Source organism: Lasioglossum baleicum, chromosome 4, assembly GCF_051020765.1.
Source record: "Lasioglossum baleicum chromosome 4, iyLasBale1, whole genome shotgun sequence".
NCBI classification, from domain to species: Eukaryota; Metazoa; Arthropoda; class Insecta; order Hymenoptera; family Halictidae; genus Lasioglossum; species Lasioglossum baleicum.
Window position 1 is genome coordinate 18,862,968 of NC_134932.1, and position 27,296 is coordinate 18,890,263.

At 41.6% G+C, this 27,296-nt stretch overlaps 2 protein-coding genes across 6 annotated transcripts in view; both read right to left on the reverse strand.

The window, feature by feature from the left end:
- Positions 1-27,296, reverse strand: part of LOC143207819 (agrin-like) — a 580,688-nt gene that overhangs the window by 501,642 nt on the left and 51,750 nt on the right. The window lies entirely within an intron of this gene.
- LOC143207824 (uncharacterized) overlaps positions 8,132-27,296 on the reverse strand; it is a 171,803-nt gene continuing 152,638 nt past the window's right edge. The window contains exon 2 of the mRNA XM_076421637.1: positions 8,132-18,147. Within this exon, the coding sequence (XP_076277752.1) occupies positions 18,062-18,147 (86 nt within the window). The 3' untranslated portion in view covers positions 8,132-18,061. The remainder of the gene's footprint in view (positions 18,148-27,296) is intronic.

Genomic DNA, 27,296 nt, shown 5'->3' on the forward strand with positions numbered 1-27,296 from the left:
GATGGAAGTTATGACACTTTTTTAACGTAGTTGCTACTACCATCATATTAATTTTATGCACACTCTTATTTAAAATAGTATAGCATAATATTCAGGGAGTCCACACTTTGCTAAATTATTTTAACATTTCATGAAGAAGATCCACTGCATTAAACAAAACATATTAACTATAAAGAGAAATAGCGGTTGCGTAGAACGGTATAGTTTCGCCGTTTTATTGAGACGTCTCCCGATCAACAGACAGCCCCGTGTGCAGCGCCTTGAATCCAAGAGAAAGCTACGCGATCTTCAATTGCAGTCGACTTCTCTTGCCTCTTTCTTCGCATCGGCTTCGCACTTTATCTAACTGACCGATTCTTTTTACACCCGCCGCGCCCTTTTGTCACACCTCCAGTCCCATGTTTCCTGTCTCTATTCTCGGTGCGGTACTCCTTGCATACAAACGCGGCCATCTTCCGGTCCGAAACTACCCTTATCTGCTTCGTGCCAATGTTCAAGCGTGAACCAGGACAAAGTGCGAATGAATCGCACCGGCGGGAGTCCTTTCGGCTAAATTCGAACTTGTTCGCCGTCCTTAAATCACGGGAATGGTACGCGAGCGTTTTTCTGGGCGATGAAAAATTTATTTCCGGTGTGGCCGTGCATGCCTAATCTGAACGGGGACCGTGGGGCACGGAAGTGCGAGGAAGTATGGGAAATGTTTGATACTGCGAAAGTTCTGGAACCGGAGTTCGAATATTTTATCTTAACGCTTATGTTGGCTATGACATATTTTCCGTCCCTGGAAGAATTTATATTATACCAGCGGTGTCATCCGTTTTTCGGATCCCTCCGAGAATCGTGCTGGAAATTGGAGAGCTTTGCTCGAATTTGCGCTTGGGTCGCGGACAAATTCTAGCCGATTTATCTGCCAGTGTTTGTGCGATTGAATAACTATGTTTCATTTTACGTGAAATGTTCTATTATTATTAATAGGCAGATCTTTATGTAAAACACTCAAGAATCTCTTTAATTTTTTAATAATTTTAGCAGATTGAAACAAATACATCAATTCCCTTCAATTCTTTTAATTTTTCTGATGATTCTTAATCTAGATTGCTGTTCTTTGTATTTTCATCGATTGATGCATGTTCCTCGAATTTATATTAATTGATGACATCATGAATCCATTATTTAGTTTTTAAAATCTCAACCGAAAAGATAAATGACATCTAAATTAATGTAAATCATAGATATTACAATTAACGTATTTTCAATGAGACAATTATCTTTTTTCTTTGTATGATTGATATCATATGGACTTCAGTTGGATAACCTGGTATTATTTTGCATTAATATATTTTTATTATAATCATTTATAATAAAGAATGATATATAAACGTGGTACATATCATATATGTTGTTTCGTTAAACGGCAATAAAGATTGAAATTGTAATTGAAATTGTATCTTCGTTCCTCAGTTTATTCTCAGCGGGTAGCAAGATAGCAAAATTAAATGGTGTGTTGCGAGCAGTATCAGAATTTTAAGGGAACGACAGAAGGCAAGGGGGAAAAGTTGTTATCAGACGATAGCGGAGACCTGAACGTTGGATACTAATCGGTACACGAGGGTTGTTAGTGGCTAAATTGACGGAATGTTGCGTGCTGGTTCAATGAAACAAGTATCGTTAAGCAAGCAACCCCTTATCTCTTCCGCTTCACGACACTTTCTGCTGGAGGAGATCAGTTTCGTAATTTGTTTAAGACTGGCTCGCGTCTCCACTCGGTAAAACGATCTAGCCATCTCCAGTGCACACTCAGCGGAAAAGATAGCACACACTGCAAACTTAATGTTTCCATAAATTCTACGTAACAAATTTATGTACCCATGATCTGTCATCGTTTTCTAATCTATAAAAAGCTCGGACAATATAAGTTCTCTAAGAAATAAAGTGTTCCAGATAAAAACTGGATCATGAAAATAAAACTCAAAATTACATATTCATACAGTAACTAACATGTTACCATTGGAAAAGGAAACATTGATTTTTTTCTTAAGAGAGCACCCCTGTCAGATGTTTGTATATAACTCTGCTATTTTGCAATGTTCCTAGTTCGAAAAATTAGAGATTAAGTCGAAAGTTATGTCCACATATATGTTCCAAAATGGCGGAAGTTTTTCGTTTGGCCATTACGTAGAAAAAAATTCCACAAGGTCGAATTTTCGACACCGTCTGACACGTGCACCCCTTAAAATAAAATATTCGAGTCTCTTACCCTTTTGTTTGATTGTTTTACGTCGCTTCTTCAACTGCTATGGTTATTAAGTCTCTTACCCTAAATTCAATATTTTGACTCATTGGAAAATGTTATTGTCGATCGATTTGGCAACCAAGCAGCTGAATTATAATAGTTTCTAAAATCGGAAATTTAGTGTGCCAATGCTTCCAGTGCCCGAGGTCCGGCGATCGACCGTACACAATCTTATTTATGAACTGGAGGAGCGTTGTCGAGATATTATTCATTCGCCAGCGAGACCTCGTTTATTCGGTGAATAGGTTCGTGCGGAAGGAAATCGTGGAAAAAGAGACAGATCTGCTTGGAGAGGTGGTTTTTGACGTCTCTGTTCGCAGGACGTTCGCCGCGGCCACTCGTTCCGCGCGAATGTCGACCTCCCTGGTCGATGAATCGTGAAAAGTTGACTCTCGATAAACGGGTTTATTGATTGTAGAAAGCCCCGACGACATGCTCCTTCCGCTCGACTGTCCTTCACGAGCTGCTACCCGGCTCCGATATCTTTACGCGAATCTCTGATCAGCGCGGCGTGTTCGAGCAAAGATTTCAAAATTCCACGGAACTTTCGCAGCCAGCCCGACACGGAATTTCTCCCTGGGGGCCGATTTTTTCAACCGGCTGGGAATCTATCTCCGGCATAAATTCTCCGTAGCCGATGCCGCTGTTTTTGTTATCAACGGCCCCGTATTTGCGCGAGCCTAGAGATCCATTCTTTACGCTCGGCGAATACGTTGCAAATGCGCCCCATAACACTCCGCGGCGAATACATTCGATAAATCACGGCCCCGAGTAAATGGCACGAACTGAATGCGTTGTAATAGCCGGCTTTTTACTAGTCTGATTTATTTTAACGAGAATCGGCGTTATATTAATAAGTGAACTCGCGAGCTTTCAAGTTTTACACGAGTCACTTTGAACGGTGATGTAATATCCATTAGTATTATCACATACTTCGTGCCTACAATTTTATTATGGTTTTTGTGTACAATTATTCTCGTGCGATAATTAGACTGCGAATCTCTGTGCAAAATAAAAATATTCTCCATCGATTGTGAGAAGCAGGAGTTAAATAAAAATTCATTTCACGTCTTAATAGTCTTTTTACATTGAAAGCAACATATTATTCTTTTATATTTTCCAGTGCTTTATATTTCTACCAGTTAATCTCTTCATAAATGCATAAAAATCCGCAGTCTAGTGATACTAAATGTCACATTTGTCATAAATTTCATTTTGAATATCCGTCGATAGTTCTGTGTACAACTTTATTCGTTTGAATTGAAACGCTCGAATTAAGGTGAAGACAAGGAATAGCAAGAAAAAAATTATCCAGAATCAACGGGAAAACAGGTTGGAATACTCGCAGCTTGCGAGTCGCAAGCATTTTCCTCGTATGAAATCCGGAGGTATCGAGGACGTGAAACGCGAAATGAAAATTGAATTGTCAGATCCCGGCGAGTTGCGTTGGCTTTCGTTGATTATCGCGGGCTAATGCGGGAAAACGCGCGGATTCCCGTACCGAGCTTTAAGCAGCTCACAGGGTACGCGGCCAGCATATTCTCCAACTCGAGATTCTCGATTACCGGCTTTTTCGGCAGACCCTGCCCAGATTACACCTCGCGTCCGACGTTCTCCTATTTTTATTTTCGCTCCCTTTTTTCCCTCCCGCTCTCTCTCTCTCTCTTTTTCTCTCTCTCTCCCAGCCGCTGGTACACACCATCGGCGCAATTTCGGCCCTCCGACGTTCGCATCTATCTGCATGCAACAGGCGAGAGCCGGCCTCATTCGATTTGTATTTCGATGCGCCTCGATATCCTTTAATCCTCTTGCCGCGTTTAAACTCCTATAGATATGCTTCAGACTGCAGCGCGGCCACGAGCCTTCCGAACCGCGTACTCGCGTTTGTCTTTGTCTGAATGCGTTCACCACGACGATTCCGACGCGGATGCGCAGTTCCAAACGAGTTTCGGATAATAGCCTGGGATTAAGACAGATTATTGAAGAGTTCAAACTAGGAATATCAACTTTTTATGTTACAATAATCGTTCAGATATTATGTTCAACTTCCAGCAAATACAATAGCACTCGACGGATCTTCAACAAACTAAACCATATTGTTCCTTCTCCTTGACTAGTTTTTGCATGTCGAATCATCATCCGGCCATTTGTATCATGATTTCGGAAACACCCCGCAATGTCGATTTGACTGTAATAATTATTTTATATTATTTTAACCTGTGTGTGTACAATTTTCTTCGCGGCAACAATAATTGGAACTTCATTGGCTTTGTAATTTTTCTAGAAGAAAAGGAAAATTAGTATCCTGTGTCGAACTAAAAGAAAAGAATAACACTGATGTTTAGTTGATTTTATTTGGAATTTTCGTCACGAGTCTGACTCGTTATTATACAAGGTGTCAAGAAGAAAGTGTTATAAATTTTATTATTGAACAATTTATATTCCCACTATAAATTCCACTAAGATAGATCATTCAAGCATATTTGCTTCGTATCTTTGCAACGAGAGTTCAGAAAAACGCGAAGGATCTAACAGCGAACAAACAGAGGCCGCCAAAGACGAGCGTCGCGTAGCAAATGAATTGAGCATAACAATCGTCTGGGTTCCTTTTTATAGTCGCGCAACCAGCTCCCCGGGGGACATCAATAGCCGAGCAATATCCCATACACGATTCAGTGGGGGATTATTTATCCGACTTCCAAATCACCGATACTACATCTAAACATCCTTTTGATATCCAATCAGCCAATCCGGTGAATGGCGTCGTACGCGTTTCAACATTGACAATACGTTTTCCTTGAGAGAGCGCATTCGCCGAACTTTATTGAACTTCATCGAGCTTTGCCGAGCCATCCGGCAACAATAGATGCTCCTCGAAGAATCCGTGCCACTTTTGCGAGACGCCGCGCCGTGCCATGCCGCGCCGCGTCGGGGAAAAGACGAATCTCCGATAAATACGGAATCCGAGCATGTTGGGCGCATCGTACGGGGACGAAGCTATTTGCCTGTCGATATTACACGCGACCCGATCCCGCTCGGAAATGACGTCACCATCGTTCGAAAGCAAATCGCCGATTCCCGATTAATAGGCGCGATAGAGCCGGTCCAATTGCTTTCTGCGATCATAAATTACGACACGTCGACCGGACGTGCCGAAATTTGTCGTCCTTTGTCCCGCGGATGCAGCCCAGAACCTGCATCGCTGCAATCCCGCTCCGAGGTACTTTAAAGCCCACGTGACGACGCTTTCTCCGTCATTTTCGACACTGTTTTTTAAAATCGCTCATCAGTAGACTGTGTCTCTTTGTGCAAAATAAAAATGTTTTGCATTGATTGTAGGTAGCAGGAATATACCATACAAATTGATTTCATACTTTAATGACTTTGTTAGATTGAAAACAACACTACTCTTAAATTTTTTAAATCTTTGACTGTTTTATATTTCACCCAACCAATGTTTTTATAAATGCATGAAGATCCGGAAACTCCAGGTACTCCTGTATATGCAATTATGCTTTAAAAATAATTTCATTTAAATGCCAGTCTCCAGACGTCTTTAAGAAATCAGTCCGGAAACACCAATTTTTAAACACTTCTTGTGCATAAATTCTGGCAGCAGTAACACGATAATATTGAAGCTACAGCGTGTGTGGTTTCCAGACGGCTGGGGAAAACCCAAGGTTCGGTCGCCACGTGTGCGGCCTTGGCGAATCCTTCGGCTCGCTTGAAGCACCTAGTTTTGGGTTATACAAATCAGAATTACAGGTCGACAGTCCCTCGACCGTCACCGAGGGACGTATTAACTAACAGATAGGGATTCAGTTGTACGTCGCGCGCGATCGCGGGCCAGGAAAGTTTCCGCGGATGCGGATTTATGGAGCGGCGCAATATTTCCCGTGCGCGCGGGCGGGCCTGCCATAATTCGCTGCCAAGTTCATAGACAAGAGAGAAAACGGGCCGGGAATGGGAGACGACAGTAGCAAAAAGAGTAAAGCCGAACGAGAGATCCGAAGTTCAGTCGACGGGTTCGAGGTTCGGTCGGGGGCGGGGGGACGGAGGAAAAAACGCATCTCTGGCCGCAATATATCAAAGAGATACGCGTGTCCAACCGAATCACGACCGGCGCGGCCGACGTCGTCCATCCTCTGGCCCAGGCAACCTGCACACCCACCACCATCGCCAAACCACCATCGCCACACCACCATTCCAGACACCGCCACCATCGCCACCCCCGGGCCAAGCTAACCCCCTCGGAGAGATAACCTAATGCTCGGCCCTATTAACGCGAGGAGCAAGCCTTCCTCCTCTTCGAGCCCCTGAAACTACACTCCATCCGCGTCCCTTGAATACGAGCTCGTAAAACACGCCACAAATTACGTGTCGCCCCTGAATATCCTCGAATATATTACTTGGGACGTCCTTGTTTAAACATACATTTTGCATTTATCGCGCGGCCCACGGGTTCAAAGATTTTACGCTGGCTGTCTGGCTCCTCGCGTGCACCCCGTGCTCCTAAACCACTGCTTCACATTTGTAACGCAGGTAGGAGGCTTCTTGTCTTGCGAGTGTGTTATACAGAGTGAGGATTAACGGAGACTCTTCTATTGCGAGTAATTACTACAGATGTGGAAATTCGTAAATTTGTGTAATTTCAAAAAGTTATACGCACGTTAATCCTCCTTCGAATCTTGGACCACCCTGTATAACGATGAATTGTCAATAAGTCCTAATTTCGGATTTTGCCGTCGAACATTGTTTCTCATTTAAATGGAATTATGCTTTTTAAGTGCGGCGTAAATGAGAAGCGGACGTGCTGAGAATATACGGTATATTTGTATCTAACGTTTTCTATTGCCATTGATGAAACTATTTTGTCGTGCTTGCGCACCGTCAGTTCAAGCGTTTGTACGAGAGATTGAATATTAAAATTTTCAGCGTAGCAATTATTCGAGCGATTGAAACTACCAGCCGAAAGACCCAAACTCGAATTCCGATAACGTAGTTTGACTCTTTTTTTTTGTCACAGTTTATACATCGGGGTTAATTAAATTTATCGGAACGCATCCAGTCCCGTGAAGCATAAATGGAACTTTTTGCTTTGATGAAAATTAAAGGCAAGAGTTTTATTACTTCGAGTAATGAAAATTCCTGCTTACTATTAACGGCGGACCTTGTGGAACTGATCGTATCTTGAATGTAAATATAATTCTTTCATTTAATTTCATATCTTCTATTTTATTAACCCTGGAACGGCGGGAATATTTCAGAGACAATGGGTCTACACAATAGTATTTCATATTCAATTTTCATTTTACTCTCTCCCCGACATGTCTGACTTTTCTGTGTTACAAAAATGTATAAGTTAATTTACTCGAAAGATTTGTATCTCCAGTACAGAATTGTGCATTAGATTACATTCAAAATAACAATTTTATTAATTAATTGTATAGCCTCTTATCCAGTCTATCATTCTCTACAATTGACTTTCAAAGATAGAAAATAGAATAATATTTATTATAATTTATAACTACATTGTTCAATTTCGACGACTTGATCTATATTTCATGTCATTTTCAATACAAATACAATATTTGGAATGTAATTTGTGTAAGTTTTTTTAAAATTTAGAACTTTCAACCATTTTAGAAATTACGCTTCTTGCTTATCTAATCTACAGAATTGAGTATTCGTCCAATTTCTGAGACGTTGCACAGGTCTACAAAATGCCTCACTGCAGGGCATCTACAATCTCTATATGTATACACATACTTTTTCATGTTATTAACGATTATTTCCTCGGCAACAGTTAACTACTTTCTACTATACCTTACTGTGAGATTAAAAATGGTAAAAAAAGACCACGCTGGCAAAGCTGTATCATATTGTTCGTAGACCTTAAGCACTTCTATGCTTGACCCTTAGGTGGTCTTGGCACCCCTCGAATGTGCTACCCATATTTTTCGAGGGTTTAAGGAATTACAGTGTGTAGACAGCCTGAGCTACCCATCTTCGGTATTCTTTTTTTCACAAATGTAGGATTGCATAAGATATTTGTTGTCTTTATAAAGCCTTTTTATAAAAGACAAATGAAATTAACTTTTCCGAACCTTTGGATGGGATGTTATACTTTCACCATGTCATTCAAATATCTTTAATTCTATTTATTTAAAAATGTAGTTCGTATCGCTCGTGCACTAGGGTGCATCGCGACATTTCTGCATGACGTTTAACACAATATCTGCCATCCAGTTTATATGACAGGAATTCCAATTACATTTTATTTTATACACACATGGTTATCGCTTATTGTACGATCAATGATAAAAATTATTTTTCAAAAAAATGGTAACTGTTCAAATGTTCGATTTTACGTAGTACTTTTATTTTTAATTTTCAAGAATTATTAAGGTACTTTACTCGAAAATAGCTTAGTTTAAGAGTTATGAATTTTGTCTCAAACGTCCATATGCTCGTCACACTGTATAACCCACCAATTCGAGGGTCAAAATGAACCAATTAATTTTTTTAAATGAACCAGATACCTCTAAACACTTTTCACTGGGTTCCCGCCAGACGAATCTTGAAGAGTACAAAGATATATCCTCCTTTTTCCTTTTCGCAAATTGCCAGCGCTACAGCGGTATCGCTAGACGTTCCATTTTCGTGGACCCTGAAATTTGTCGTCGATCCTAAGCATTGTGCCAAAGGTGGACGAGATAGTCCTGTCCCAAGGAATCCAAGAAGTTGCGAGTTTAAAGGCTAATACAGCTCCTTTTCTCGCGCTTTGAAACCTACTTCGCCGGTCCGGTTAATTAATTAAAGTTAACTAAAGGGTCGGTGTGGAAAAGAGCGGTAATGAACCAAAGGAATTTACGGGCATCCCTCTCTCGGCTGGGAAAGAAAAGGATTTGAAGCAACGGGACGGCGAGTGCCTCGAATGAGATCCGCGTTTCCTTTCGATTTATACAGGAAGAAGTCTGAATGTGTCGAAAAATACGAAGTCCCCGGGCCGGTGAATTCCGATTCTCCTGACACGTTTTAATTGCCGGTTTTAATACGGGGCTCGTTCGCCGTTGCGTACTATTTGGTTTACTTTCTTGGTGGGCAAAGAAACCGGTACGACAGACAATTTTCGCCATTTAAAAAGCTTTTACGGCCGTCCACCCGGCGAAACGGGAAACGTTGCGGTTTCTGAAGCGAAAGGGGTTCGAATAGTTCACGATAATTCTATTTTTCGAGATGGAACTCAATTAATCAACGAAGTTGTTCAACTCGCGCCGCAGTCGTAATGCTGGGATTCATGAAGATTGAATTTACAACGGTGTGAGTCTTATATTACGGCTGGAAATATACTTTTGGAAACGTTGCACATTTAGAGAACGGAAATGCGTCGTAAGAACGACTCTCTTCGTTTTAAGAATGTTTGGAAACATCAAAAGTGCCTGTTAACGACTGGACTGATGTTTCAGTAGATCCCTTTGAGTGGTGCCGTCTACAATCGAAGAACCACCATTGTGATGTGGTCAGTGAGCTATGCTAGTCAGATTTACCGTGTGTACGACTGTCGCTCGTACTGACTGAAGGTTTAAAAAAGAAATTACTGAAAACCTCCTCCACACACAGACTAGAGTCCTTGCCTTAACAGTGCCTTTACATGTAGTATGGAACTTGAAATGTGATCACGTTATTAGAACCACGAAATCGATCCGCCATTACCGATAACAGCCAATTGGAAGGAGGATTGATGAACAGCATTTATTAATGCGTGCCGGCGAATTAATAGCGGTGGTAATTTTTACACGAGTCTAGGAGCAGCGCCGCCACTCCCACGAATGCAGTATAGTCGCATGTCACGAAGACGTACATCACGAGGCTGGCTGATCAGCGAAATGGATTTCCCTTTGTTACATTAAGGATGCATTAGTAAAATCCGCCGGTCTTTTCCCGCGGTTTATCCGCACTGCCACGGTGTTACCGCTGATAGGATACCCGATCGCTGTAAATCACGGTTAAAGAAGAATTACAAGGCACGATGGATCCGTTAAGATTGCGAATCTATTACCACCGAGATATCCAGCTGTCCAAAAAGACTTCTATCATATTTTTACGAACTTTCACTGTAATTTACGAAAGGCTCGAACCCAATGTGATTTTTAATGGAGTAAAGCTATTAATGCAGAAAATAAAATTATTTCATCAACATTAGCAATCATAAACATATTTATAACAAAATTGAGATGGTTTATTTACGACGTGGACTACCACACAATTCCACATAGATTGTATTAAAATTATTCCTCACGTTGTCTCTCACAATTGACATAAAAAATGTTCACTTCGCAAAGCTTACTGATCACTTTCATTACAGGGTGAAGGCATCAAATTCATTATTCCAGAGCAGAAAGGTGGCCTCGTTACCAAGTCAATATCCCCAACTTTTCATTCCCTAATTTCGCAAAAATGCAGCACACCCCAACGTATTGCGAGTATCTCTCAAGGTCTCTGGCCAAGCGGAGCTCGAGTTGGAGTTTCCTGGTCGGCGCGGCGGAGCCCGTGAAATTCGGATTTAATTATCGATCAAAAAGAGCTTCGTTAAAATTTCAAAACGGGACAGGGGCTCGCAGAGAGGGCGAGACTCCTACGGTTTCGTTTTTCCTGTCGGACGAAAGGAGCATTAGCCCCGGCTACCTAATATCCGTAATTTCCTAAGGGATTTCCCGGGAACAGTGGCGTAGACCAGCCGTAAACGTTTTAATTTCCATTCCGGTATCGCAGTATCGAGCGGCGATCGGGTAAAGAGGCTGCCGCCGGTCGCCGGTACTCGCTAATCTACAATTTACATGCTCTTCTGATTGCGTGTCCGAGGCTCGCCGAACGATACGGAGAGTGTTCCTCCTGGGATAACGGTTGACAACCACTGCTTCCTTCCTTCGTAACTCCGGATTAGCGTCACTATCGAGGGTACTAAATGTCCGATCGCTATCGTATAGCCCGGCCCGCTGATAACAGAGGAGAGCACGCACGCCTAACACGCCCGATTCTCGTGCTAATCACTTTTTTAATCCAATCCGTGATAGCGGCGAGGGTTAGCCGGTGGCTATAAATTGCACGATAAACTCTCTCCGGTGCGGTCGCTTCCCTTTTTTTCCACCCCCTACCCCTCTCTATGTTCCTACCTTCCATTCTCTTTCTTCTTCTTCTTCTGGCGCCGACGCTCTTGCTCTACCATCGTTCCCTTTCTCTCTCTCTCTTTTTTTCGTATTCTTTTACACTTTTTAATGTTGGTTAACCTACGAGACACTTTCAGCGGGACACCGCGTAAACGGCCGGGGATATTCTGTAATCTGCAGTTTTACACGAATCTCGGCAAACCCCTCCGACTGCCGACCGCCGACAGAGATAATTATTCCAAAGCCTATCTTGTTTTTCGTTTTTCAACAAGAAGATTTACTCGGGGGAACACCGGCCGGCCAGGGGGATAAAACGCCGTATCGTCGGGGTTTACTGCCAAGATCTACAAGGGTGGGTCCACGCTCGTTGCCCTAACCCGCGGTTAATGTGAAAACTTCCGACGAATCGCGCTTGTATCAGCTACCATTGCTCTCTCTCTCGTCTCCCCCTCCCCTCTCTCACTCTCTCTCTCTCTCGCAGGGTGTCGCGGTGATTTATTTCCTGTTGGTGCGCCATGAGTCAGCAGACATTTGGCTTCGTAAATAATATTCCAATACGGCCAGGAATCGAAGTACATAGCTACCTTCTAAATAAGAAGAATTTTCATAGAATTCTACAAGCCATTAAAGAATAAGAAATCATTAAATAATATGTCACTTTTAAATGAATCATGTTCTTACATTATAAAACTAGTACTTTTTAAACTTTCAATGATTCATATCGATAAGAATATGCATTAACGGGGAATGATCTCGAGTTTCCATAAAATTGAATAACAACCAGAATCTGAAATTAAAGATCGCGAAAATTGATCAGAAAATTGGTTTCAAAGCGAACACGCCAGATCGTGACTAACTACCGCTCGGCTGACTGTGTAACGACTCATACCACTTACAAACACGAATGATACCTCCAATCATCTAAATCAGCGCAATCGAGTTTTCCTGCATTAATGCAATAGTATCGATCTATTCGTACACAGTCTCCCGTAGTACACATTCGTCATACCCTAGTTAGTGCAACGAAGTGAATAGCACCCATTCGAATTGTTGTGTTGTAACTATTCGAAATTACATATGTTTTTTATGTTTAACTGAAATAATCGTTTTCATTCTAAAAATTTTTGCATAAAAGAGCTGAGTTTAACACCGTACAATACTTTTCACAATTTGATCGAACTAAATAAAATCACGTTCATTCAAAAATTTTTGGAAACAGGGCTTCTGAATTTGCTTCAAATGGTACAACGTTAACTTCCAAAAACATGATCGTCTAAACGTTTATCTTATCATTAGGCTGCAGACCTTTATGCATTTATGGCTTCCGAAAATTGTCAAAAATTGCTAGAATATCAAATTCGACAGAATTTAGTAAGATTTTTATTTATTCCAGACCTATACAAATGCTACTACCACTGAAAAAAGATTTTATTTGGTTCCACTTTCTTAAAATTCTCTTAGTTACAATTCTGTAGGGACATAAAAAGAAATCGATTGACGTTGCGCGAAAGCTCGCGTCCAACAATTAAACAGAGGTAAATTCTGCTCATTGTCAGCCATACGTTTAGCAATTTGATTCTCGCGGTTGTTGTCCTCGATAATTCTGACCCAAACCGAACCGACATTTTCTCTTCAGCAACGAAGTCGACTTCCTCGGTTTATTGTAATTTATCGATGGCCCTTCGTAATATTTCCACATTAAGGATGTCAGTGTTATTACCGGCTGGTCGTAGCCAGCTCGAACGAATCAGTCATCGTTATGCTCGCCAGTATCCGCATAATTTTAACTAATAGTTTATCCGGTACCCGATACCGTAAATTATGATCCGTCGACTGCGGGGTCTAGAAAAATTCTCGCTTTTCTTGATAAGTTTGTAGTATTAAAAGAGATCATTCTTTCCTTGATGCTTTCAGCAAATTATAATTAAACTAATTACACGTAAAATTCTATTAAAACCTACTCGTATTTTACAATTTTTTATAATAAATTTGCACAAGTTCCTCCCCTTTAAATTAACTATACGTATTTCCGAAGCGAAGAAAATTTCTTCGGTTCAAATATCTCGGAATTCATCCGGAAAAAGCGTGAATTTTTACGAGCTCCTCCCTTCTTTTATGAAACGACCGCCCATAACTTAATATTTATGCAGTAAAAAATCAATGGTTACCGAAAGCTAATAAAATACAGGATCAACAGAGTTCCACCCAATTTTACTGTATTTTAAATGGACTAGAAGTATTTCGGAAGCCAGAAAATTTCTTTGGTTCGAATATCCCCGAATTCATCCAGAGAAAGCGTAAATTTGCATGAGCTGCAGCCGATAACCCACTCGTCATATGCAAAAACTGTCTGGAAGCGAAAAACACACGCCGAAGAGTGGTGTCTTTCTTTCATTTCCGTCGAAATGTTTTATTCAGAGATGCTACGGTACATGGGGTTGCTTGTCCCGACCGAAAACGGGACAAACGCAACAAGCGACGCAGCAATTTCGTCGAGGCAGCAGAGGATAAACATCTTATAATACATTTTTCAAACGGGGACCGGGGAAGGCCGAGAGAGCTTCAGGTTTTTGAGGTTCAAAGGAGGATAACGTCGCGGAAAAAGCGCCGTTTTAAATGTCACTGGGCTATGTATAAATGCCGTAGATTTATATCGTCGTTTCTACTTCACGCGCCCGTATTTACGTGTTCGAATATGCGCAGGGGGGTAACGCGAGATCATCGGTGGCCATTTGAGAAGAGACTTTTGAAAGCCGTCGGTAGAAATTTCAATTAAAGTTCACTTAATTTCGTCCCCGTCAAAGCGAGCTCTATTACCTTGCATTATCGTTAACAGTGCCGAACTTGCATCGTCCGACGATGGATCGCGGTGCTAGTTCATAAAGCGACACGATGGGATGTATTAACTAACTGACAAAGCCAAAGCCACTCTAATCGACTTTTCAACGTTAATTGTACCTTTGTACCGTCGACTCGACCCCCGGCGTAATCTCCGCGCGTTAGGAAATGTTCACTTTCCCACTGCACTCCATGCAGTTCAATTAGCCACGCTCCATCAATCGCCGAGTCACCTCTTTCCCGGACAAAAACATATTTTTCACCTACTACGTAGTGCTCCGACCATGCCACCGGATAACTCTTTTACTCCCCGATTTTTCGCGATCGAAACGACCTTTAACCTTTGTGCGCTGTTCAGGTTAATTCGAACTAAAAGCGGGCCTTTGATTTCATTGCAATTTGCTTGCTGAAATATACGGAGTGCGGAAAATCAGAGGGAGATTCTACATGTAGATATAAATAAAAAAGAAGGAATAACATTTTCTCCTATGACGCCTCGTTTTCGAGAAAATTGAGTTTAATTATCTGATTGGTTCGCGTACTATAGTATATGCAGCAAGTAGAATTGGTTGGTCATGATTAGAGGCGACGGACGACTGTCTCGGAAACAAAGCTTCGGATGAAAAAATTTTATTATTCATCGTCTTCTTATTTTCTTATAAGGAATCATTCACAATAGCTTGCAGAATTTAAACATAACATTTACAGCATAAAGAGAAGTGCAAAGCTCAAGAAACTAAATTCAATAAAAATGTCCTGCGCGGTTGAATGAAATATTGAATATAACAGACTATTTACAGGATTGTCCATCATATTAATAAACGTTTAGAAGGCGCTTTGCATAAATATCCGCAGTCCAGTCATTATCTCTTCCAACGATGACACGAACTAAACCCCTTATCTATTAGAACCGTCTAATTCCTCGTTTTTCAGTGAAATAATGATTGGCTTCTGATTCCGCAAAACACACACGATTATTGTGATTACCCGCAATCGCGGTGATCCAAAGCAACGGACACCATTAGCCGGCGTTGAGGACCGGGAGAAAAAGAAGATTCTCTTCGGGGACGGTCCGGAAAATCTTCATTGATAAACGACACAAATTTTTAAAGACGATCCTCAAAGGAGTGTGTCCTGTCAAGCGCGAGCGGCACTCGGTTTTCCACGGATACAGCCTTACGCGCGAGTTTTGCATACAAATTGGTCCGGAAGCCGGGGATGGGCGGAACTTGTTTACGATGACGAGTGTTCGCCCGAGTTGCGGCCTCCCACCCTCCCTCGGCTCGCCCTCGTGTCAGCATATAAAGCACCAAGAACCGTGAAGAATTTTAATTGAAATTACTTAATTAACACCGGACCCCCGTAAGCGGGACGCCGCGCCGTGCGCGTAATTATGGGACGCACATCCTCCGCATACCTGTCAAAGTAGCTGCGATCACTGGAAACCGACGCGGAACCGAGCACCGACGAACGATACACGCGTTACGCGTGCCAATTTGCAAGGTATTTAAACATCCGTGCGCTATAATCCTCAATTTACAAGCACCTATCGCGCCAGCTTTTAATCGATCATCGACAGCGGTGATTAATTGCGATTCGTATACACTCCGCGCGCGAAGTGCCCGGGCTCGCCGCGTTACGGAAAGCTCCGAGACGACGTTCCATCAAGATTTAGAGGGATCGGTAATTTTGATCGCCGTCACGTCGTTCGCGACCCTTTTTCTTTCTCAGTGTACTTATTCGACGAGAAATTCGTACAAAGTTTTCGTCGAGGTAAACACGATGCTTCAAGTTTTACGCTGATCGAATCGCTGTCCTGTCGGGTTTTCAGAATTAACCGTTTAAGGGTGATTGAAGGGAACTTGGTTTGTCTTTGCTGGTAGCAGCAAGTTAGCTTTTGATTTCCTGTTTCATTTTAATACATACGCTGCTGGTTGCTGAAGCAGTGTCTAGAAAATTTCATGAAATCAGTAATTTATTAGTTAGAAACAAGGTATTCAACACTGTACAGACTATCATGACAATTAATTTTGAAGTCCTAATCGAGGACTCTATTATCCTTTTAAATATCTGTTGTAATTAAAACTAAAAAAACATCAATTCTTGATGCTGGACCGAAAATTCTCAATAAATTTCCATGACATATTATAAACATTATCGTATATACGCACCGTAGCACGGCTATTCCGAAATTTGGAGAATATCTCGAATTTTGGAATTTGCAATAATGGAGCGTTGAAACGCAACATTTTTCGCATGCTTTGTCTTTCAGAATGATCAATCTGCACAACAAGCTATGGAATTTGATTAATGTTAACATGATGAATATTCATAAATTTGAAAACAAGAGTCCGGCACGTTGAAGCTACAGCTGATTATGCGTGACTGAAATTCCAGTGTACCTGCACGCGATCAAATTCTGTGTTTGCTGCCTTGCGACCCTCACATCGAAATATGTATATTTAAATTACTATGAACGGAAACAGAAGGAGGAATGTGTTCCCTCGTTAAATGTTTTCGCAACTTCAATCATATTTTCATACGCCGATCCTGTACATAAATATTTCATATAAATTCTTTAATTAAACAAGTTGAAATTCTTTATATTCTATTTCCTACCAAACCTAAATAATCCGGAATTTACTGAATGCGTTCGGACGTGTGAAATGACATGGAGAATTAAAATCAAGAAGGAGTTTTCCAGAAGAACAGCCTTCAAAACATAGAATAACGAAACATAGCGTCAATCGTTGCTCACATACATGCATGCTATTTTCTTCAAGGGATTAAATCATGACACTCGATCAGAAATGCACGCGATACCGGGTCGAGAGCATGGAACGATGTTTTATGTTAGTGTCGAGCACCCTCCCTTTCGGAATTATGCAGTAGCAGCGGAATTTTATTTTCCATCTGCGGCATGGGACTCGCGTTTCCTTCCGCGACCTGAAGGATGATTGGAAATACATAGCAGCGACGTCTTTGAAGAGGATCGTCGCGGAACGAGACACAAATTAAATTTGCCAATCGGATAAAAAGGAAAATTCTTGCCCGTGGACAGAATCTGCCGACGCATTCCGCTATCGACAAGTCTCGTTCAAAATTCCCGCATCGATAAATATGAAAAGTTCCTGTTTGTTTTGGAAATATATGGCATGCTGAAACCAACGCAGGCGAAAGAGTAACAGTCTTTCAAACGGCGGTCGCCGGTGAACTTTCGTAACAAGTTTCAATTAAATTTATCATTCCGACGAGGAGAAAATCTGCTGACGATGCCATACTAACTGGGAACTTGAAACTTTGCTACCAGCGGGAGGATACTTTAACGATATCGGACAAGTCAACATACAATGGGACACGCAACTTGGTGTATTATTTTAAAGACATTGCACTTGTAATAAAACGGACGACTCTTTGGGAAACGATAATTAGAGGAATAATAGAAACGGGAATACACAGAAAGTTTCGAATTGCTCTGCGAATGGTAGGGAAGAAAAGATTTTGAGCAAACGAACTTTGGAAACTGCAAATGATTTTGATCTACTGATAAAGTTTAACAACTTGTCGACTATTTTCAAATAGTCTTTTTAAAGCGAAGATCAATAGTTGAGATCAAGTGTTAAGCAGTAGTAATTATTTCTAAAAATAGTAATTGTACTCCAATACTTATCTTTTCAAATTTTTTATACATTCCAAAAAAGGGAGCAACTAAATGAAGAATGGAGGAACCTACGTGTATCGTGGTTGAGAAGTATAAAATTTATGAGTCGACTCGATAGCTCAAAAATGTTGTGTGCATACTGGTACATACCCAATACGAAATCAACAAAGAAACTGGAAACATACCTGTAACAGAAAAAATAGGAACCATTAGAGAACTACGTCGTAAATTGTCATAGATTTTTGCAACATTTTATATAATTGCGATTTTCATCATTTTCAGTTGTGTGCAGCTTGTAGAAATATTAACCAATTTCGATTCAGCATGTAACCAAATAACACGAATCTGCAAAACGTATTTTTTAAATTTTAATTACAAGCTCAGATAAAATACTGAAACAAATTATTTGCTTTGCTATCCCGACGAGATGCAATTTTCCAAAATATTCACTGCACGTTATCGGCTAAATTAGTCCCCCTAGCTTCCCAGAGAAACTGAAATCATCTAGCCCACTTTTAGAAAAGTAATTCCGACTTAAATGGCTTTCGAACAATCGCGCAAGTCATTGTACACGTCCAACAACAAATCCCTAATCTACCAGAAGCGACGTTAACTGCCACGTTTTCAGCTGGCACCTCTGATCGCTCTTCTTTAAGAAGTGTTATTACCGGGCGACAGTGTTCGCTGGGCTACCAATAACGGTCTATCCGGTACACATCGTACAACCGAACTGGAACGAAACATAAGAGCGGGCATCCGAGCGTCGAACTAGATTGTCCCTTTTGAAGTAGTTCAGGTCAGCCACGAAAGTGACGGAAACGAGCGTGTAATAAGAGGGAGCCGGTACGAAGTGTACCAGTTTATTGGAGAACTTTCGAGTCTACGGGGAGGCGGGTCGTCCTTGAAACCGGCTTGCATCTGGCCGGCTATGTCCAGCGCAGGATTACGAAACGGGCAATAAGTTTCCGGTCTTCTGGAACAATTGACACGTCGTGGTAATACGTTCCCGTCGATTCCTCCGTCCCCCGCAGGTTCTAGCAGCGCTCCTTTGCTCTCGCCAGGCCGTCCTCCTTTGTTCCGGATAGCCCTGAGCCGCGACACATCCCGAGCACGAGCTCCCAAACTGTCGTACAGAGAGTCCTGACTTTGTCGTATCGTGCTAGTATCTGGTCTGGGGCCCCGGGTCTGTGCATTGCACTCGGCAGGTCTAGGCATCCAGCGGCGCGCTAGTTCGCCGCCTGAGAATGGAGTGAAGTTGTTCAGCAGTTTCGCCGGTGACATCGGCTGCACACCTTTCACGCCGTCCTCGTCGACGAGCAATTTTCAGACGTCCAGCCCGGCTCGGCGAGGTGTTCGCGAACTGACGTGCACGGAATCGTCACGCAGGGGATTGCGACCGGCCACGGTTAGTTCGTCGATCGCGAAAATCGCGGGAATTCCGTGTACGTCCGAGGTCCGGCTTGACCGATTCGGAACGCGTCTTTGGCGGAACTTGCTGATGCGATTGGGGAGCATGAGCGGAATTCGTAGATTCCGTATTCAGTAATGCACTCGGTCCAGGTAATCTAGGTGGCTACTCTGCATAGATTTGGGGACAGTATAGCGGGAAGAGATTCGACTGACTTCGTATTACTTTGATGCAAGATATCTTCGAAAAGCTTATTAGGATAGATGACACTTTAGGACCTGGGGTTTGGGGAGAAGCTATCCAATGCATAAATAATGGACCCACCAAATGGGATCAACTGTGATCTTGTTTCAGTTGAGATATCGCTCTCACAGTAGAACGGTGTAGTGTGTCTACGGCGATTTTTAATCATGACTAGTACACGTGTTTTATCGGGCTGCGTTAAATAGAACAGCAACTAATGATCTGTCACGATACAGAGCTTCTATTCTAGCAAATACAAATAAATAATAAATACAAATAAACAAAAAATACAATTAAACAAAAGAATTAATACCCACATTTCACTACACTGTGTTAAGTAGAAACGGTGAACAATGATCAGACGCACTAGACAGGTTCTGTTCTAGCGAACCAAGAGATTGAAACCAGTCATTTTCATAAACGAATCTACGCGCAACTTAGGATGTAGAACCACTATGTTCCCGGTTCCCGCACAAGACACTTTGCACAGATAGTGGTTCGCAGTTACCTTAAGCACACAGACGCTCGATGATTAATGCTCGCCGGCGCTTGTTAAGAAGAGGAGCAACTTTTTGAGAGGCACAATGGCGATCGTTAAGAAGATCCTTCATTAAGCCCCGTTAAAACAAATGCCCTTTCGATGGGTTACTTATGCGGAATTGACTGTTCTCCAACTTGGAGCACTCTTAGCGCAGAGTAACCCTTAGTCGCAGTAAATCCATTTGGTGTGAACGATTCATCAATGTGATGGATCGTGCCGAAAGTCCAACGTTTACGAGGATGAATGTGCCCTTAAGTTATATTCACCCCATGGCCGAAAACCATTATTTAACCCGGGAAGGTCGGTGCCTCGGTTCTGACATTATCGAGAGGCGACGTCGTCGATTGGAAAGTTAAACGCGTCCGGATCGATCTAATCGAACGGAGAATTACTCTTACGCGATTAACCGTGTGTTTTTCCTAGGACTCCCTCGCTAGTACAGACAGAGTCGCATGATCGAGCAATCTGGCTGCTACATTTGCTGTCGTTGATCCGATTAACTGTATATGTATAATACGTTCGCTACCAACAGTCACACTTGTGTGACGGTTTTGCAATTTCGGTAGAGCAAGTCAAATTAATTTTATGCATATTGTTATTTAAAACGATAACACAGAACATGGTATTCCAGAGCCTTGTAATTTTATATGATAATATTTTTGTTCATGGAAAGGACACGTTGCTTTAGCTATGAACTTTGTTACCGAAGTAAACAGCTGATACACAGCTAATAAAAAACTAGAAATCACTGTGCGAACTGGTCGAAATAAAGATATATAATACTTATATACTGTGAGTTAACAAACTTAAATAAGTACGAATTATTGAATGGATTTATAAAAAATAAGAATAAAGAATTTAGTTATGTTTGAAAATAGTAGATTTAAGTAAGAAAAATTGCAAGATGCAATTTTAATTAGAAGTTTGTTGCTGGTGTGTGTTAAAAAGTAGAAAAACTACATATCGAATACGATCCCATATATATCATATAAAATTCATAAATAGCAGGATCTCCTCTGCTTTGTAGTTGATTTGCTTTGCTATTGTACGGATCAGTATATAGAACAGACATTTTCCTGTTATCCCAAAGATGTATACAAAAGATTTTCATTAAAAATGCCTAATAGTATCAATCCACAGCTATAATAACAGAATATAATGCAAAACTATCTTGATATGTGGTCACATATAATAGTGATCATTGTTACCGCAATGGGGGATGTGACACTAAATAAATAATATTTTTTATACATGTGTGTACAGTAAATGTATTAATATAGATACAAGATATCGTCGAAATAATTGTACATATGACCCCGTTTCAAAGTTAATATGCCAGCACAGTCGTTAAACTGCTAAGTACACAAGAGAAAGAATTATAGAGCAATTGTTTCTGATCGTGTCTGAGCTTTGTAAACGATAGCTGGAACGATTACTTATCAGTACACAACGCTAAGCATGATAGGGGCTTTTTGCACGAATAGGTCAACCAGCATTGATTGACACGAAATGTCTGGTATTGCGTGGGTGTTTGACGCTCGCGAACTTAAAACGAACGTCCGAATTAGGTGAAAACCTCTGAAAATTACTTAAAAGCGCGAGCTCCAAAAAATAAACATGCTTGCAAAAAATATGTTTCATATAGAAGCATATGCATCTGGTAATTTATGAAAAAGCATGTGAGCGCAGACGTCTCTTACTTTTGAAATGCACATTGCGAAACACGGGAACAATATTTAAAGTGCTGGTATTTGCATAATTATTGTCTAAATTCGCGTAATTACGACAACAGTCCGCACAGATTAATTATATTCGACTTGATCTGCAAATTAATGTACAATGATATTATGATAATGATACAACCGCAAATTTCTTGGTTTTGAAATAATATATGTTGTAAATACAATTATTCGTAATTGATGAGACTGAGTAACGATATAATTCGACCGACTGCATATCATTACATGTTATCGAATAATAATAATTTTATTTCCAGATGAATCTAAAATAGCAGATGCATATATAGTTGCAGAGAAATTGTACTTCAAGTAATTCTACACTCAGAACTGGACAGCGGATTATATGCATTTACGACAAAAATGAGTAGGTGTAATTTAAAACAGTAAAAATATTAGAAGAATTTGAAAATACTGTTATATTATTTTCAACCTATTAAACATATTCAGAAAGAAAATAAACTTCTATCTCACTCCAGTTTGTTGCAATTCAGGAAGAAAATTTTTGCTTTGCATAAAGATCCAGTGTCTACTTAAAACTATTAGTATTATACTTTCACGATGCTCAGAAAGTGAAATCTGAATGGCCAATTTATGTTAAGTTTAATACAAAAATTGTAGTCTTATTTGTGAGATTTATATTGAAAGTTAACTTTCTGTGGAAGCCTTAATATCCCACAAAATATTATTATTGTGATATAGTTCCCTTTTGCACAGAACTCTTCAATTCTCCTACTGTACCCCCTCTCCAATCCGACCTTTATACCCCCATAAATACGCGTGCAACTAAATGAAACGTTGGCCACCATGTGTTTGACTCGCCGTTCGACATGTACGTATTTGAAACAAAGTTGCCCCCAATTATCCAGGAGTCAAAGTAAAAAGTCAAGGGGTGTGCGATAACTCGATTCCCTGGTCGAACTTGCATATTTACAGGAGGAAATCGAATGAAATTCGGGGGAGGTGACGGTGTCCATGAACGAGGCAAGTGACGAACCCCTTTCAACGGGCTGGTAATATTTGCAAGCCGCGGCGATTTAAATAAGCAATCGGATTAAAGCTCGGCCCCATCCGGGGCCAGTTGCGGGATAAGCGGGACGGGCCGACCATCTCCGGGGCTGAAAACTTGATAATTTAATTTCGCCCCGGCAAAGGAAGTTAATCCCGGCGTGACGATGGGGTGTAGCGCGGGGTATCTAAAGGGTGGCGAAGGGGTTGGCGAGACACGGAGGGAAAGGGCCGCAGGATCCCCGGCACTTCCGTCGCAGCGGCCAACCCCAGGAAGTAACTTCTGTTTGTTTTGTTCCGGCTACAGTTGACGGGAGTTATGTTTAACTCGTCTTACGCAAGTACCGACCCTCCCGGACGGAAGATGAAGAGGAAAACGTCGGGAAGATGGAACGCGAGTCGGGAAACGGGCCTCCGTCTTTGTCCGACTCGTTTGAAGAATCCTCAAGACGTATCCACGACTGGGAAAACGTAGAAATTAATAATGGCCGTGTCCTGCGCTGGCGTCTTGAATCATTCTACCTGTCAAACCATTCCCGGATGATGTTCCGCGCTCTCTGCGCCGAGGATCCTGCACCTAGCACGTGCTCCTCGACGAATTTAATCAGTAGACTGCGGATTTTATGCATTTGCAACAAAAACTGATAGATCAAATGGAAGACAACATTTAAAGAATTTGTCTGTGCAGCTCCTGTAGCTTGTAATTAACAGACACAATTTTTATTCTATTAATCGGAAAAGGAAACTTCTTTCAATTAGAATGCAGAAAGCAACCAGTGCCTAATATACGTCCTATCAAGCGACATTGTAATCCTCAAACACAAGGTGAATTTTTTGAGGTTATCACTTAAATGTGAAATTTTATTGCGTCAATAAGTTGGTATTATTCAATCTCCAACAGCTATTTTGGTGGTACCACTGCTAACATAGTGCTGAGATTTAATTGTACACCTAATACGTAATTAGTTACGCTCTTTGCGCGACTCACCTTATGTTCCACTGCGAATATTTCAACGGAATGGAGTTGTGCCGCGAGTGTATCAAGGGAAGTGTTAATTTGCAAAGCTCGCGGTGCCTTTGAAATTCTCGAGCTGATTTCGTAAGGAGCAAACTTCTTGATATTACGCTGTGTATTGTATTATAAAAGAAACTTGTGAGTTAGTTGAGGGTAGTTGCTATATCTTGCTGCGTTACACTGTTCGAGGCAAGGAATTCATCGATGTTCAGTTGTTATCTGTGTGCAGTTTATACGTCAGTTTCTTTGAAATATCTAATCCTGCTGTAGACAAATTCTTGTTGTTATATTTTGTATGTTCTATTCAAACTAAAGTTAGAACTCCTGAATTTTAGTATATATTGTCTATTTATACGGATCAATTAACATATAGAGATATGTACGAGAGAAAATCACATTCGAAGAAGACAACCTCTACGTGATACTGACCGTGTCACAATTAAAGACGACATTTTGGAGGTTACACTTTAGAATGATAGCCTGTATAGTTATAAGAATGGTGCGTCGTCCGAAGGTTAAGCAGAACCTACCGAAAGGTTCCCTAACTTTTTCGATTCCTGTTAAAACCGCAACCTCGTCCCCGCTATCCAATTACGCAAGAGTTCAACGCAGCAATGATCGACTGACAGTGCACAAGACGGAAGCAGGTATAGTGGACCAATTAAACGATCGCAGGATCGTGTCCCCTCTCCCCTATGAACGTGTGCAGGTCCAGGATTGGAGGCGACTGTACAAGGAGAGACAGCGAACAATGAACGTCCTGTGCAGCGCGCTTGCGATCGGGATGAAGCGGACCGTTCATCGACGACGTAATGAGAAACCACCCGGCATATGAGTGTCACACACGCATCCCGCGTAATATCGAGACACAATCGGCATCGATCTTGCGGGTAGGTAATTAACCCAGCGACTAACCGGTTTTAACGCAACCGGCGGCGCGGTGCTTCGGCTAACAACGTAGTCGACAGATACACGTGTACACTATCGGACGTTCCGCCGAAATGTGACCGATCCTCGGCGCGTCGTCGCCAGGTCACGGCATTAAATTATGTCCGCCTTTGATTTCCAGGGCTTTAATGGACATAACACGCGGGGCTTTGACGATTCCGAGATTCAAAGTGTAGCGCGTGATCCATGCGGGGACAAAACAGGATGCGTGGCCGTTGCGTTCGCAGATTGGATACACGATAATGTCGGCTCAAGTGCTACACTATCTAGTCAAATACCAAGGACAGTGATTTGCGCGACTATGAATGCATTACGCGAAACGTAGCAGGCGAGGTAGTCGACTGAGAAAACAGGGAAATGACAGCAACAATTTCTGGAAGTCTTATGTAGAGACTTGCGTTGTGCATTGGACCCGTTATGTGACTTTTTGTAGTTTAGCTGTCGTCGTCACTTAGATTATTGGCATTGCTGTTCGACCATGGGTACCTTCGATGCAGTCCCCTGCCATAAATCGCCTAAAATTGTCGTCTCTCGGGCTAAGCGTGGTTGGGTGCTCGAAGCTACAGCGTGTCTGGTTTCCAGATGGTGTACAGAAGATTGTAACAATTATAATGGTAAGACATTATAAATGAACGATCGAGAAAAACTTCTGCATACATCTAACAGTACTGGATAGGAGAAATTCTACTAATCTTTGAAGAGATCTTTTTAGAGATCCTCGAGATGTTTGTATAAACTCTTGAAGTATTCTGAAATACCTCCAAAGGTTATCAGGGGCTCGATTTAGAAATTTAGAAGAAGAACACCTTTAGCGACTCTTAGAAGTCCCATGGATTCTCAAAGAAACTCCAGTCGACTTGTGAGTCCCAAGAGACCGTCCGAAAGCCTTCAGCAACATTCGGAGTCCCTGGGAATCTGCCAAGAGCCTTCTGTAACACTTAGAGTCTCTAAAAAATTTCCAAGAACCTTTAACGATCCTTGGAGTTCCTGTAGAGGGTCTCCAGATACTCCCAGAATCCTCGGGAACGTTTGGAGTCTCTAGAGATTTTGCAAGTTATTCGATGACACCTACAATTGTCGCAGACTTTTCGAAAGATTTTAGTGAAACTTAAAGTCAAAAATCAATTTACATTCTCCGAAAGAGGGAACCATCCTTTCAAAGCTGCGGACTGTCCAAGAAATTTTAACATGTTCATTTGTTTTGAATGAATATTTAAGAAAATGTTTTCACTTTAACTGTAGAAACTATGTAAATGTTACTTGCAGGATGTGATTCTATAAATATTGCAAAATAAAATGTTGCTTATATTCATATGCATTCTTTCCCAATTAAAATTATAATTAGAAAGCTTCGGTAATAGTTCTCACACAAATCGGGAAAAATTCATATGGTACCATCAAACATCTTAAATTGAGATTATCACAATACTTTCGACAGACAATTTTTATTGAAATATTTTACATTGTAAATAGTACCAGTTCAAATCCGTCTGGACACAAATAACCCCCCCCCCCCCCTTTACAGTTTAAGGGTTAATTATACCTTTCAGATATGAGAAAGATATCCGCCCACCGCTACGAATTCCCAACTCAATATGCAAAGCTTAGCAACCCGAAAAATTTAGCTATCTAGGAACAACCGGTATCGAAGGAGCAAACAACGCTTAATTAAAATAGAATTATAACGAATCCAAAGGACGGCCTAGGTGGACGATAATGATCGTGGAAACGCGGAGGACCAGGTGCTTCCGGCGTCAGGATGGAAAAACCAGGATGGCGACGAGGGGAGGCGCGACGAAGAAGCGTGGAAAACAGGGCGAAAAAATATCGCTCCACGGAACGTAGCCGAAACAAGTCGGTCGTTTATTGGAAACCTCGGATCCGACGTTGAAAAAAAAAAAGAAAAACGGGGAAGGGTAAAACGTAGACTGAACGCCGTTTTGACGCATGGAGACACAAAAGAAGGGGACAATTAAAAGGTGAGTCGAAAGAGTTACGTGAACGAAGGAAAAAATGTATTCGCCGGGGTCGTCGGTATTTGATCCGATCGCGTTTTTGTTTCTCCGTTTCCGTGGCCCTTTCATCGTTGCTCGACAGCATCGAACGAACGCGAAAAAAAAGTCGAGCCGAAAAGTGGGCACGGAAGGCAGACACGAGAAGTCGATATCCTGGCTGATCGAGGCTCGAACTGTTCGACCTGTTCAACGTTATTTCCCGTCAGCGTCGCTAATGTTGACCAGATCGTTAGAGAAAAGTGACGCCGACCAATCGGACCCGATCCGCATTTCCATTCGCGTGTAGAGGTGTATGTATACGACGACAACGAAATTGAATCCATCGAGCCCGGCTACCAGCTGGCTTTCGACAAGCAAGGGCTACGAACGGGAATGTATCAACCGTCAGACACTGAGCGAGCATATTGTTACCAGGCACGA